The sequence below is a fragment of the Zalophus californianus genome, chromosome 14, assembly GCF_009762305.2.
Source record: "Zalophus californianus isolate mZalCal1 chromosome 14, mZalCal1.pri.v2, whole genome shotgun sequence".
In the NCBI taxonomy this organism is placed as follows: Eukaryota; Metazoa; Chordata; class Mammalia; order Carnivora; family Otariidae; genus Zalophus; species Zalophus californianus.
This window is the reverse complement of record NC_045608.1, coordinates 73,377,088-73,392,449: the sequence shown is the minus strand read 5'-3', so window position 1 is coordinate 73,392,449 and position 15,362 is coordinate 73,377,088. Positions and strand designations below refer to the sequence as shown.

Here is a 15,362-nt window from a genome sequence, read left to right as displayed (position 1 = left end):
CTTGAATCCACATACATATCCAGCACTGCCAATGGACTAAATAAACCACATGCTTCTCAAGTATAGGCATGACTACTCCTCAAATGTAAATAGTTCCTGATGTGATTAATGAAATCCAATACATTCAAAGAAAGTACTGAATTTATAATTAGTTCATCACTGAATATTTTCTCAGCTAATATACAGTAAGTAAACAACCAGTAAAATGAGTGAGTCCTTGAAAATTTTGCCACTGTAAAAAGTTACTTCATACCAACAAAAGCATTAGGAATCTCCTGCCTCAGGTTCTATACTGAACTCTCCAGTCAAGGTTTGAGGGACCTGGATTCCAGTGCCTCAGTACGTACATACATAGGCTGACTTCCCTTCACAGTGATGAATGACAAAAATACACGCATGGTAGTAGATTTACTTATATGCATAAAAAGAATGACTTTTCATTTAGAGTAACAAAATTTGAAGTAACAAAAAGAAAATAAACAAATATATACACACACACACTAAAATCAATACAAAAATACATTAATTTATTGGGTCTCCTCCATAGATCTACTCATCTACACAGAAGATACTGAAATGCATACGCTGCCTATCATCACTGTCAGCTAAATGTGCTCACAGGGCTGTTTTGCACCTGCTTTCCCCACTTCTACTCTGTAAAGAGCTCCAGGTTCATTAGTAAAGTGGTCCTTCTTTAAAAACAATAATAACAAATGAAGAAGGAAAAATAAATATGAACTCATCGGCAAATCTACGGCAGGTTGATTGCCTGGTCCTCCTTGAATTTGGGGATCTTCTTAAACTCACTTTGCTCCTTGAAGAAAAGTTGGGCCAGGATGTGGTCTGCTGTGGCCTGGAGATAATCGTCCATGTCAAGGGTTTGCAACTGGCAGTGGAAACCAAAACAAGATGTATCAGCACCAAAGTACTCAGATTCCTACACAGATCTTATGGTCATCAAGGCGCTTGCAAGCCAGCAGGGTTCTTGGCTGTGTAACTTTATGGCCACTACGAATTCCTGCAAAAGGTCACCTCATATGCCTGTCTTCCCTTGCCATGGCGGGCTCACCTTTTCAATTCTGAGAATAAGGAAAGTCCAACTGATGGCTAGAGGTGCTGAGGCATCGGAAACTTTCTTTGGAAGGGACGTCTATCCTACTGAAAGGGAGTTCTCTTTGATGAGTGAAGACCCTCTGTGTTTCTGTGCGCAGGGACTAGTCACAAAAGGGCTTCTCAGAGCTCCATGCCCAGTGGCACATGACAGAGGCAAACTTCGCTGTCCTCCTACTCCACAGCCAGACACAGGCCTCCCTCCACTGGGTTGATCATCTCTGCCTGTCTGGCCAGGCTATCCAGTCGGCTGCGTCTGACCATCGGCCCCTGCTCCCTCTCTCTGTCACGCTCTTTCCTCTCTGACATTAACTCTCCTTCTCAGTCAGCCTGTCTCAGTTTGCCCCTCTGGATCTGTCTCACTGTGTGTTTCTGTCTCTCAATGTGTCCATGTGTGTGTGTTTCTCAGTTGGTTCGGAACTTGGGGAATTAGGAGAGAATGTGATATATTCGGTCCCTTTATAACCATATAAGATTATTTGATTCTCCTTCTCTTCACACATAGGTTCTGCCAGTTCATTCATTTATTCACTCAGCTCACATCTACTGAGGGCCTCCTGTGGTCCAGATACCTTGCTTAGCGGGATATTCTGCACATCAGAGGTACTCAGCAATCTCTCTAAAACTGTCTTATACTCACCTGGTCTCCGGTGCTGAAGGCAAGAAGGAAAAGCAAATCCTCATCACATGAGCTCTTAATGTAATGTTGGGTTCCAATGGGGAAAAATACCACATCTCCGATGTGAACATCAAACTCTATGATACCCTGAGTATTAATAATGCCCACCTAAAGAGGGAGAGGGAAAAACTATGTTGAAGTTAAGCAAATAAAATCAAATATTTATTAAGAAGATGTATTAATAGGGGCGCCGGGGTGGCTCAGTCGTTGGGCGTCTGCCTTCGGCTCAGGTCATGATCCCAGGGTCCTGGGATGGAGCCCTGCATCGGGCTCCCTGCTCCGCGGGAAGCCTGCTTCTCCCTCCCCCACTCCCCCTGCTTGTGTTCCCTCTCTCGCTGTGTCTCTCTCTGTCAAATAAATAAATAAAATCTTCAAAAAAAAAGATGTATTAATAGTGAAGAACAGATGAATAAAAACATATAGTTATAAAAGGCCTTCTTAGTGAGGGTAAATAGCAGAAAATAGAGGCCATCTTTTACATAAAATCTTCTTTCTGAGACGTAGCCCCACAGAAGTCAAAAGACACTCTATTTCAGTAAATGTTCCTCAAAATGCATTAGTGAGTTCAATACTGTGGAACATCATGCAAAAACAGCATCAATCACTATGTTCTAATTAAGGATCATAAATTCCCTAATCAGGCAGAAGGCTTACACCTCACTGTTTCACCGCCCTCCTGCCCTCCTTTTGACTTGCTCCGGGAAATTCAGCCTTCCAGGACAGCAGCATCCTAACCGTCCCCCTTAAAGGGATCAGAAACAAAATGTGCACACAAATGCACACCCATGAGCACACAGGCACACCAAAAATAAAATCTTATCCTTGAAACATAATTTGGGAGTGACTGCAGTGCCCTTTTCCAGTGTATTCAAGCCTTGGCCTCTAAAAACATAAAACGAAAGTTTTGCTATGCATGACCTAACACGTGCAAGTCAGTCTGGTTTGGTTCTTTCTGTCCGGATGGAGACAGGGACAAGCTAGTAGTTCAGGTGACCTGGGTAGGCCATTGGAGATTTGCCCAGGGAGCCCCGTGAAAGTCCAGAAGAACTGTGGTCAAGTCACTACCATAACGTGCTATTCAGTGTGGCTTTTCTTGTCACCAAGACAAGTGTACATCAGAAGGATCCTGCATAAACAGGGATACGTGGCCACCCTACTGAAGCTCCACACCTCCCCAGCCACCCCCACTCACATTACACTGAGGGGCAAACAGTGATGTCACAGTCCCCAAAGGGCAATGCATCAAACCTTGCATTACCTAAAAACGCGAGACTCTGAAAATGTTAAATGTTTCAAACCCTTCACCCTATGTGATAACTTCTTTATCATTTCTGACATGGTCTTAGCCTTTTCTCAGGCTAATAGCAAAGTTAGAAGCTATCTAGCATGGCCTGCATGGTATTTTCTGTGGAAACTGTATCCAGAAAGCCATTAACACCAAGTCTTTCCATGTTACCAATAACTGAATCAAAACAAAGAAAAACCTCCTGTTTGCTTCTTTCTCCATTAAAAAGGAAAGTTCAAAAAGCTGTTTGTGGAGAAATTACCTTTGCACATCCACTTATTACATATCCCATTTCATTTGCATTAAAATGAAAATGTGGCTGTCGTAATCCATTGTTATAAATTCTGAGTGTACTCAAAGTGAGAGCATTCTGATGCTTGAAAAAGGAAAAAGAAATAAATCCAGTTATTTAGCAAACATCCTACTCAGCAACTTAACCATTCACATAATCCTAATTATGACTTATCTTTCTGCAGCCCTCACTGAAAACATACAATTTTTTTTATCCCTTATATTTATTATGTCTCTTGTTCCTTATAACAATCTTGTAAGGTTGGCAGTCTTATTCCCCCCCTTTTTTGCAGGTGATGAATTTGAAATATAGATTGGCTGAGTAATTTACTTAGGGTCGGCAGTGGCGGACCTGGGACTTGAATCAGGGAATCTGACGGCACCATTGCATTCTTAGTCATTATGCAGTGCAGCCAGTTGGGCATTTGAAAACAAATGAAAGAGAAATCTCACAAGCATCCAGTCTTTTCATTAATGTAACCATCCATGCCAAGAAGTTAAGCTCCCAAATCCACACTGTGGCCTTAATTAATAGTTTCCCTTAATCAAATCAAGTAATGTTTGACTAGATTTTTCCTTTTCCTTTTTTCCAAAAGAAGGCTGAATCCAATCTAAATCTTATATTTCATCAATCTTAATAATCATCAAAAATTTTTTTTTCTCGGGGCTCCTGGGTGGCTCAGTTGATTAAGCATCTGCCTTCGGCTCAGGTCATGGTCCCAGGGTCCTGGGATCGAGCCCCGCATCGGGCTCCCTGCTCAGCGGGAAGCCTGCTTCTCCCTCCCCCACTCCCCCTGCTTGTGTTCCCTCTCTCACTGTCTCTCTCTGTCAAATAAATAAATAAAATCTTCAAAAAAAATTTTTTTCCTCAATTACCTGATTCAGGAATTCACTAAAAATTTTTTCATGGCTGCTTAGTTCACTTCCATTTTTCCAGTATTGTGCCAGTTGTATTACTCCTCCTGGAAATTGATATTCTTTTGAACCTGAGTCAGAGGAAATTTTAAAAACAAAATAAAATACTTCATTCAAAATGGTACTACAAAAGGAGAGCCAAATGTAGTCCCACGAAGGTACATCAGCTCTTCTGTAGTCACAGGAAACATGTGATAGGAATCACTGCCACCAGATCCTATATGCCCCTAAGATACTGACTTGATACGGTCAGATACTGTCCTGCCCTCCAAGTTCTGAAATTTCCAACATAGAGTGACCTCTTTAACACAGACTATTCAATTCAGGGGACCTTGCTAGAAAACTTGAGAGTCACTCTATCATTCCACATGTCAATCTTTACCTCACCCTCAAACCAGTCCACTCAAGTCCGACCTCTTTAAGGTAGGTCAGTCCCATCAGTCCTACCTCTTTAAATTCTCCTGCTTCATAACAATGCTTTCCCTCTCAAAACTACCACAGTGCAGGCCACCATCATCCCTCACTTGAGGGTCTTCAAGAGCCCCCTGACTCATCTCCTTGCCTCTCATCTATGCTCTTCCAATCCACAATTCAGCTAGATCAGCCATCACTTCAAAAAACTAACACTAACTTAAAAGGGTATCTGCACCCCCATATTCACTGCAGCATGATTTACAATAGCCAAGATATGGAAACAACATAAGCAGCCATCAATGGATAAACGGTTAAAGAAAATGTGGTATGTACGGGCGCCTGGCTGGCTCAGTTGGTTAAGCGACTGCCTTCGGCTCAGGTCATGATCCTGGAGTCCCGGGATCGAGTCCCGCATTGGGCTCCTTGCTCAGCAGGGAGTCTGCTTCTCCCTCTGACCCTCCCCCCTCTCATGTACTTTCCCTCTCTCTCTCTCTCTCTCATTCTCACTCTCTCAAAATAAATAATAAATAAATAAAAAAAAAAGAAAATGTGGTATGTACATACAATGGAATATTATCTAGCCATAACAAAGGATGAGATCTTGCCTTTTGGGACAACATGGATGAACCTTGAGGGCATTATGCTAAGGGAAATAAGTCAGACAGAGAAAGATAAATACCATATGATCTCATTTATATGTGGAATCTAAAAACAAAAAACAAGCTCATAAATAGAATAGATTGGCGGAGAGTAAGGTGTCTGCAAAGTAGGTGGTGAAAGGAGTCAAAAGGTACAGACTTCCAGTTATAAAATAAATAAGTCTTGGGGATGCAATGTATAGTATGGCAACTATAGTTAATAATATTGTACTGCATATTTGAAAGTTGCTAAGATCTTAAAAGTTCTCATTACAAGAAAAAAAATTCTGTAACTATGTATGGTGATGGACGTTAACTAGACTTATTGTAGTGATCTTTTTGCAGTAATACTGGATCATTATGTTGAACACCTAAAGTTAATGTTTTATGTCAATTAACTTCAATAAAATAAATAAAATAATTTTTAAAAATAAATACAGGGACACCTGGGTGGCTCAGTCAGTTAAGCAGTTGCCTTCAGCTTGGGTCATGATCCCAGGGTCCTGGGATCAAGTCCCGCATCCGGTTCTCTGCTGGGTGGGAAGCCTGCTTCTCCCTCTCCCCCTCCCCCTGCTTGTGCTGTCTCTCTCTCTGACAAATAAAATCTTAAATAAATAAATAAATAAATGCAAAACCTAATTTAAACTTTAAAACTTAATTTAAAATCTCCCATTTAAAATCCCTTAAATGCTCCCATCGAAATAAAGTATACACTAGGTGTTATGCACAAACAATGAATCATGGAACACTACAACAGAAACTAATGATGTAATGTATGGTGATTAACATAACAATAAAAAAATTTAAAGAAACAAAATTTAACTAATCACATTCAGGGACAAAAAATAAATAAATAAAGTATAAAGTCATCAGCATGGCTTCTAAAACCTGCATTCTTGGACCCTCCTCTCTCATCAGCCTCTTCTCCTGAGGCACCCCCAGCCCCAACAACATTCTCCTTTGCTTCCATTCCTTTTCTCTCATTTCCTATTCTTTAGAGAAATGTGTTTTTTTCAAACTCATCTTGACTGTGACCCATTATAAAAAAAAAAAAAAAAAACATGTTACATCTCAATCCAACACCTATATAATCACATATATAAACACTTAACTATAAAGGTTTTGCAAAATAACATACCATACCTTTAAGGTCATAAAAATATTTCCACACAAGACTGTCTGGAGACTGTACATAACTAGGATTTATAACCAGTTCTGCCAAGTTGGGAGGAAGATTGACCGCCTGATCCTCTTGTTGCTTCTGGAATGTTCTAATGAAATTAATTCCACCTTCAGGCTGAAACACAGAAGAAATCATATAAGGTATTTGTGAAACATTCTACAAATTTTAGTAATAGAAAGATAGATAGCTGTGGAGAGGGTAACATAGTGGTTTTCAGTGGTCCAGTCAAAGCAGCTGACCTCAACCAGCCTAAGTCTTGTGATATTCATGAAAATCCTCCCAAGTTTTCAATGCATTTTGGCTTTAAATGTGTTGATATTTTATACTCATTATAACTTACAAAAATATACACTGGTTCTCACATTTACCAAAATTCTCCTAATGACTCATTTTTTTCCACTTCTCCCTGTAACATTAGATCAGGATCTGCTGCAGGGTAAATCTCAAAACCTCCCTAGATAGATTTCTAAATTTGCCACAGAACTCGTTCCAGTTGCCACTCACGGGCCATCACCAGTTCTGATCACCTATTTGTATTGTCAGCATCTGCATCTGGCCCTCTCCCTCTACACTCAGCTCTAGGAGCAGTCCCTCCATGATAATAGAACTACTTAGAAAAAACAAAAGCAGCTTTCCTTCAGGAAAACTATGGGCTTCTCTGCGTTACATTAGGAAAACACAATTATGTATCTGTAGCAAACTTCTCTCTGAATGAGCTTACGTCTTTTTTTTATTTTATTTTTTTTTATTTGACAGAGACACAGCGAGAGAGGGAACACAAGCAGGGGGAGTGGGAGAGGGAGAACCAGGCTTCCTGCAGAGCAGGGAGCTCAATGTGGGACTCGATCCCAGGACCCTGGGACCATGACCTGAGCTGAAGGCAGACGCTTAACCGACTGAGCCACCCAGACACCCCGAGCTTACATCTTTTCAGAGATGTGAATTATAGTAATTTTTATTACCTCTATCAAAACTTTTCTACCAATTCATTACAGTTTCCTGTAGAAGTCCTTCATAAAGGAAAGTAAAAGCTAAGTCAATTTCAACAAGTTGTATATCTTTAGTAGGAATACAAGTTATGTTCTTGAGCTCATTACCCAACTCTTACCCTACTGACTGCTACCCTAGAAACACAAATACTCATGCTTTCTTTGTGCCTATGTAATGAAAACCCTCAAGGAGGGACTTGTGTTCAGTAGTGATACAGACCTTAAGTGACCTGGAAGCAATGTCTTCAGGTACAGAAAAAAACACATCATCAACATCCAGGGTCTGAAGTTCATCATGTGTGGAAAAGAAGAGCAAGAAAAAGCAGTCTTCGTTCCCCACATTCTTTATCCAGTGGAGAGTATTTTTAGGGAAGAAGATCACTTGGCCACCTGTAACATTGTATGTAGTAACTACACCACCATCATCAACCACCCCAATCCATGCCGAGCCCTGAAACATAAACAGAAAACACATACAACATCACTTTAGAGCAATGTTTCTCAAACTTTTTTCATTACGTCTCTTATATGGTACCATTTTAGTCTTTTTTTACTAATCACTATCCTATGAAATTTTAACACTGCAGATGTAAATCTGGGTATACCGGATATACATAGTGCTTATGTACCACATGCATATCTGTGCTTTACACATAAAAAAAGTAAGGCGTTTTTACCTTCTAAGGACCAGTTTTTACACCCCCCCTCAGGGGGGCAATATTGCCCCCATTGAGAATTTAGAGGTCTTTCATCCTTTAGAGTTTGAAAAGACTACAAGCACACGTGTGTGTGTTCACAGGTGGTCACACTGACATGCATGTTTGTGTATGTCCATGTTTCCATGTGTATGTATATGGATGCAAATTATTTTCTAGATAAAAAGTCTGCATCCAGTTTTAATAATAATACTAAAAGTAATAACACGGTGCTTTTACTGTGTGTCCAGATATTCTTCTAAGCACTTTACCTGACTTAACTCAGTCATCCCTTGTATCAACCCTATGAAGCAAGTACTATTATTATCCTCATTTTATAGATGAGAAACTGAATCTGGAGAGAATATTCAATTTTCCCAAGGTTACTCTGCTAGTCAATGGCAAAGCTGGGATTTGGACCTAAGCTCCAAATCCAAAGTCCACACTTTTTTTAATTGTGTAAGAACATTTAACATGAGACCTACCCTCTTCAATGTTTAAGTGTTCAATACAGTATTGTTAATGATAGACACAATGAAGAACCCTAAAACTTAATTCTCTAGTCAAAATATCTAGAAGTAGAGGCTAGAATGGTGGTTGCCAGAGGCTGGGGGAACTTTTAATCCACTTTTAATCCATACTACACCGTCCTTTGATTCCACTTATACAGAATTATTTTTCTCATTCTCTAATCATTTCTGTAGTAGTATTCTGTAAAGTAGAAAAGGTAATATTATTTCTTCCAGAGTCAGTCATTAGGGAAGCATGCACAAGAAGTCTTTGTTATATCTACACACAACACATCTACAATGTCTGTGTAGACACAACACAGACGTGTACGACTCAGTTCCAGGTGGGTATTAAAGATACAGGGGAAGGTGAACCTGAAGAGCTCTCTCCAAGTCCACAGGCAGAGAACAGCAAAAGTCTGTATCTATTCATATCAAGGTACCAACTACTCCAGACGGACAGCAGAGCCAGCCCAGTGGGACATGAACGGCAGGGCCATGCACACTGGCCACCCCAGCTGCCCCGCTCCTCTCGGGGCCACTCCTACTTAGGCTTTCACGAAGAAACTCAGAAACAAAAGCAATGTCCATGGGTGAGTATGCAGTAGAGAGACTTCCTTCACATTCTATTGACTGGTTCCTTACCATGTGCGTGAGTGATCCTACAATTCTCCTGGGACCTAAACAATATTCTAGCCACATGTATTTCCTTTGAATTGAATTTTTTTATATTTTTGTAAGTAAGATCTAATTGAGTCAAAACATTCTATTAGTTTCAGGCATACAACATGAAGATTTGATACTTGTATATATTGTGAAACGATCACCACCAGTCTAGTTTTAACATCCATCACCCTTGTTGGAAATTTTCTTATGATGGGAACTTTCAAGATCTACTCTCTTAGCAACTTTCAAATTTACGATACAGTATTATTAACTATAGTCACCAAGCTGTATATTACATCCCATGATTTATTTATTTTATAACTGGAAGTTAGTACCTTTTGACAACCTTCTAGCTCACATTTAGAAGATCAGATTATAAACTCTCTCTGGACTTCCAGAACCACTCCCCAGACTGAGCTGGATTCCAGGCCTGTTATCTACTAGAACATGCTCCAGACTAATTTCCCTACTTGGGGTTTGCTGTTAAGGGTCCCCTTCCCCTTACCTGCCTTTCCTTCTTCCTACTACTCTGCCACTACTCAGCCGGAGCCCGGGAATCCAACCTTTTGGAGACTGTCCTCTTTTGTTCTTTTTTTAAGATTTACTTAGTTATTTGAGAGAGAGAGAGAAAGACAGAGCAGCCGGGAGGGGGGGGCGGGGGGAAGGGGGGGCAAGGGAGAGGGAGAGAGAATCCACACTGAGCACAGAACCTGACACAGGGTTCCATCTCACCACCCTGAGATCACATCCTGAGCCAAACCCAAGAGTCGGACACTTAACCGACTGCACCAGCCAGGTGCCCCGAGACAGTCCTCTTTTACATATTCTGTATATGTGGAAAAAGACAAAATGTCAGAAAACATGGACTTTGTCCCAGGCCAGCGAACAACTACAATTTATCTTTAGAAAAGCCAATCTTTCTGAGCCGTTGTTCTCTCATAAGAAATAAGAAGTGTTTGGTCTCAGACAGATGAAACTCTAATCTCTCTTCCCGTTGTAAATTCTAAAACTGAATGAATTGCATTAAAAAGGAGTTTTATTAACACCAACAGAAATATGTCATATAACACCAGCTGATCTATTAACAGGATCACCAGGGTAAGACCAAACTGAAAGTGCCATGAGCGTTTAGTCACTATCCCTCCCCCAGTATCTGAAATACAGAATGCAACAATAAATACTTTTTAGAACTAATGAATTATTTGAAATTCAAGTGAGAACGCTCATTTCACCTCCAGCTCTCTTTCACTTGACTCCCAGACAATTCTAAAAAGTCTGAACCACAAAAGGGCATCCAATTGGCCAGATCTTAGGGACTCCAGGCTGAGCATCAGCAAACTGATTTTTTCCTTAGAAGAAAGCTGCCATCTCTTTGATCACTGGATCAGAGCTACAAGTTTTAGCTTTGGCTCAAAGGATGGAGCAGTGATCTTATTTTAACAATAGCAAATGAAAAATGACTTCATACTGAGGAAAGAAGTTCAAAGTGATGCCAAGAATAATTACAACAAACAGGTTAATGCTTCAGGGCACTGCTCACTAACCTAATAGAATACACCACCAAAGCCTGGCTGTTGTCTGTCACTTAGTTAAGTAGGTTTTGCAACAATTAAAATAATAGCTTGAGGACACAAAGCATAAACACTGAGGCACTAAACACGGGCAAACTTGTTATACCTGTACAAGGTAGCCATGTTCATTAGCATTGAAGTGCCAGTGAGGGGCCCGGAGGCCATTGCTTTTTATTCTCAGAGTCCCCAGGGTCATCTGTGATCTCTGACTGTTCAAGCTGCTGCCAAAGGCCTCTTCTTCAACGCTGAGGTAGTCTTTGACATTGTTCCTGTACCGGGCCCACTGGATTGCACCACCAGGGAATTCAAACACCTGAAACGTCATAGACAAGCAACCGTCAACATGGAGGCCATCTGAGGAACAGGAGGCCCCTGGGGCCTGCAGAGTAAGAGGGAGGCAAAACAGAAAAGGCAGTGGTAAGGAGGTGAAGACTGAAGTCCCAGAAGGGAAGAGGAAGAATAGGTCGCCAGACTCCAGGAATGACAGCAGGAATACCTACAGAACTGTCAGTCTAGTCCGCATCAGACATGAAAAGAACACCTATCTTGACAAGAGAATAGAGAGCTTTGCATTTGTCTATCTCCAGTCCTCCCCTCTGGGCTGACTCAGAGCTATCTATGAAAGAAAATCTCTGCCTGGGGCCAATATCAACCCAACCCTTCCTCTTGGCTCTCACCTCCCTTCATCTAGATGGCCCACAGTCGGTGCCTTCCAATGAGGAGAGAACAACGCTTAGTAAACAGGCAATGGGAACTTTGTTTTGAAATCACCATTAGAAAAGATGATTCTTTTTGCTAAACGTGTGATTCATACCTTGGATTTAGGCAAATGATTAAGAAACTGGAATTTTGGATCAACAGCTTTTTGCACAATGGGAACCGTTGTTTGCAGAGGCCGGGCTTCGAGTCCTAGATGGACGTGTGAATGTGGCTGAGAGTTGTGAACATAAACCAAGGAAAGTATCAGTACTCCTACTGCTGTGGTGATGGTACAGGCCAAGAGACACACCAGGAAAATGCTCAACAGTGACCACTGCCTCTTCTTCTCCTAAGAGAAATTATGAAGCCATTATTCTCTACTCTTGATGCATTAAAAATAATTGCCTCCTTTCTCAATTTGGCTTATATTTTTTTTACTCAAAAAATGCCTTTGTGGGATAAATATACTAAGTAAAATAATACATGTGTAAGTATAAGTGTAAATAAATACAAACATACACTCACACGTGTTCCATATACCTGGCTGACACTCAAACACATAAGGAAAACAATAAGCATATGAAAAGCTGAGGCACAGAATAAATTACTAGAAAATTAAGTAGCCAGTTAAGTTTGCATATAAAATGCATTCGAGTGGAGCCAATTAGCCCCTATTTGCCAGTCTAGTCACCTGAAAATGAAAGAGGTTATAAAGACTAGATTCTAAGAAATTTTTAGTTCCAGAATGTCCATATGTAGTAATCACACGTACCGGTAATAAGGATGGGAAACGTAACATACCAGTAAATAACTGGCCTGACAGATCTCAGCCTCTCTCTCCCTCCCTCCTTCACTTAAATAGCTTCGTTAAACCCCCTCTTTCTGTGTATTACCTGTCTGAGCTACTAACCCTACTAAGCACATCTATTCCAACTCCAAGCACAATATTTCCATGTATTTCTGTGTTACTATTTCCTGGTTTCACATTACAAAGACAATTCTACAAACAACAGTATTATTTCTGTGAGTTACAATCCACATTACTGAAAGCTACCAAAAGAATACACACCTTTACCTTTGGACCAATTTAGTGGTCCTTTGACCACTAAAATGGAATTCATAAGTACAAATGTCATGGTTTCCTGTCCACTGCCCTCTGAATTCCTCTCTGAGCAGGCATATCTTTGATTACTAATAACTCTAACATAGACTTTAGTATGTCAGCATTCTTAAACGATACATTTTGTATAGCATAATCATTGATCAACATTCTCAGTTTAACATTGTATGTGGATATTATACTGAGCAATAAACAATTCATTAATACCGTGAACAACAATTCATGAAAAGTTGGACCATTACAGAGCTAACAGAGATGTGAGCTAAGAGTTTATGAGACAGAAAGCAAATCAAGAAATGGTCAGAGCAAGAGATGCTACCTTTCAAAAGAGGGTCATTTGAAGAAAGCTGGTTGAAAAAGGGATTCTTTCCTGAGCTCTGCATAAAGGGTTGGGGGGAGCTAATCTCAAGACATAAATCTCCACCTTACCATTCTGGAGATGGTGGTCATCTTCCCCATAGAAAAAGCATTCTTTGCTGCATCTTCATGCATTTCAAATGCTGAGTTGTCCATCCACAAAAAGAAGCAGCCAATTCACTGAAAAAGAAAAAGGGGGGAAATGTAGTTTTAACTGATGGAAAGATCCCTGAGAGGTGAAAAATGATAACCCTGAAGTAAGGGAGTACTTATATTGAGCTGAAAGTTAAGGAAACAAAATAAGGAAGCTATAATTTTCGTTTAAGGAAAAAACCCGGAAAAACCCCTAAAAAGAATTGCCAAACTAGAGACCAATAAAACACTTCCATTGGTCCTTAACTCTTTGCTAACTGATGACGCATACACAGATAATGATAAGTGACATTTATTTCCTTCTTTCACTGTGTGCCAGGCACTGTACTAATCACATATAGTATGTGGGGATTGAATTCTTACAGTGGTTCAATCAGGTACTCTGAGTCTTCCCATTTTGTGGATGAGGAAACTGAGGCATGGAGGTGCAATGACTGCCCAGATGATATTAGCATCAGAGCAAAGCACCAACTATCAGAAGATTTTTCATGACACTGGTTCTCTATAGAGTTTCAGGGTGGGTGCTTAGTCTAGTACAATCTATTTTCACCCAAACCAGCCCTGCCTCTAAACAATGGACTGATTTTCCCATGTGCTTTCTTGAATAATTTTGTTACCTGAAAGTTAAATCTTCATTCAAAATTCACTTGCATCCTATTTCCTGGTGGACAAGTGGTAGCCTGTGTCACCTAAAAACCACACCTGTAATTCACAAAGCATCATCCATCCTTCTTTTCTATCTTCCTGTCTTCTTCCAGTAAGCATGGTTGAATGCCTACTGTATTCCAGACTGTCTACCACACCTGTGCAACAGCACGAGGCTGTTGAATGGCCTCTAGTAGGAGAAATGGAGAGGAAACCATTACCGAAGACTGTGCTGTGTTATGACAGAAGTGTGCACGAGGCCCCGGGAGGAGAGAGAAAACAGTGATTGTGTCTGAGACGGGACGTCTCTGAAGTCATAATGAGTCCCAACATGGCTTCATGAGGTGGGCCCAGTTAGTCAGTTCCCCTCAAGTCCATATTTCTGGCTTGTCTAGAAGCAGCTCCGGAACATATGATAAAGACGTAGACCCTGTCTGGGTTAGGCTGCTCAGGTTCCGACAAGGCTGCAGGTGGTCACTATGCTGCAGCAAAGGAGAGCTGACACTGGGGCCTTCCTATCACATCTCATCAAATCTAAGACGCAGCAGTGTGTCATGCCAGTTTAGCCTTTCCCCAGCAAGACCTGGAATTGAAATGAATGGCACTGATTTTGAGGTCATAAAATATTTAAAATAATTGTGGGGCCAGTAAGGTGACATCATCTTGTTATCAGGGTGCCATAAAATACAATGTTTTTCCTGTTTGATGTTCCCTGTGCATTTGTTAACTGGAATATATTCCACACCTTAGCATCTCTGAAAACGGGATATGTTTTACAGTGAATGGTCTCTAAGACTAAATGAAAGTATGCCACTTTTCCTTGGTCTTGTCAGCAAGTGGTACTATATGAATCTTCAAAGCAAGTTTTACACCACTTCATATTTTGCCATTTTTCTTTCTCAGAAGTATGAAAACACTGTCCTCTGTCACCAGCATTATGTGGGAGCTAAATTTAGCATTTATTTAAATGGCAAGAGAAGCAAATCATCAACCAAACTATATGAAAACTCACTTCAGCACTAAATGAAAGAATGCTGAAGCTGGATGAGGTCCTTTTCATCTTTGCAGATAAGGACACAGAGGGTGGGGGCCTGGGTGGTGCAGTTGGTTAAGCGTCAGACTCTTGGTTTCAGCCCAGGTCGTGATCTCAGGGTCATGATCTCAGGGTCATGATCTCAGGGTCCTGGGATCGAGTCCACATCAGGCTCCACGTGGAGTCTCTCTCCCTCTCCCTCTGCCCTTCCTGGGATCGAGTCCACATCAAGCTCCACGTGGAGCCTCTCTCCCTCTCCCTCTGCCCTTCCTGCTCATGCTCTCTCGCTCTCTAAAATAAAAAAATAAATCTTTTTTTAAAAAAGAAGAAAACAGGGGCCAGAGAGGCTAAGTATTTTTCCCAAAGTAACACAGTAAGTCACTGGCAGAGCCAAAACAAATGTCCAGCTC

At 40.9% G+C, this 15,362-nt stretch overlaps 1 protein-coding gene across 3 annotated transcripts; it reads right to left on the bottom strand.

Annotated features, from left to right (window-relative positions):
• Positions 1–506: 506 nt before the first annotated feature.
• LOC113912782 lies at positions 507–13,347 on the bottom strand. Of its 3 annotated transcripts, XM_027576501.1 has the most exons (9): positions 13,194–13,347; positions 11,760–11,993; positions 11,052–11,258; positions 7,725–7,955; positions 6,476–6,629; positions 4,242–4,351; positions 3,337–3,450; positions 1,751–1,897; positions 507–886 (listed from the first exon to the last, which is right to left on the bottom strand). In XM_027576501.1, the coding sequence occupies exons 1-9, from the start codon at positions 13,275–13,277 to the stop codon at positions 752–754; spliced, it is 1,416 nt and encodes a 471-aa protein (XP_027432302.1). In that variant the 5' UTR covers positions 13,278–13,347; the 3' UTR covers positions 507–751. The 3 variants fall into 3 exon arrangements, with proteins under 3 accessions (XP_027432302.1, XP_027432303.1, XP_027432304.1); XM_027576502.1 differs by lacking the exon at positions 3,337–3,450; XM_027576503.1 differs by lacking the exon at positions 11,760–11,993.
• Positions 13,348–15,362: the final 2,015 nt, after the last annotated feature.

What these genes read in the sequence shown, in the direction of transcription:
- LOC113912782 (XM_027576501.1), bottom strand. Translation starts at nt 13,277, where the DNA reads ATGGACAACTCAGCATTTGAAATGCATGAAGATGCAGCAAAGAATGCT. An exon ending in ATCATTTGCCTAAATCCAAG is followed by an intron (nt 11,259 to 11,759) that starts GTATGAATCACA and finishes ATGACGTTTCAG; the next exon opens with GTGTTTGAATTCCCTGGTGG. An exon ending in TAATAAGTGGATGTGCAAAG is followed by an intron (nt 1,898 to 3,336) that starts GTAATTTCTCCA and finishes CTCCCTCTTTAG; the next exon opens with GTGGGCATTATTAATACTCA.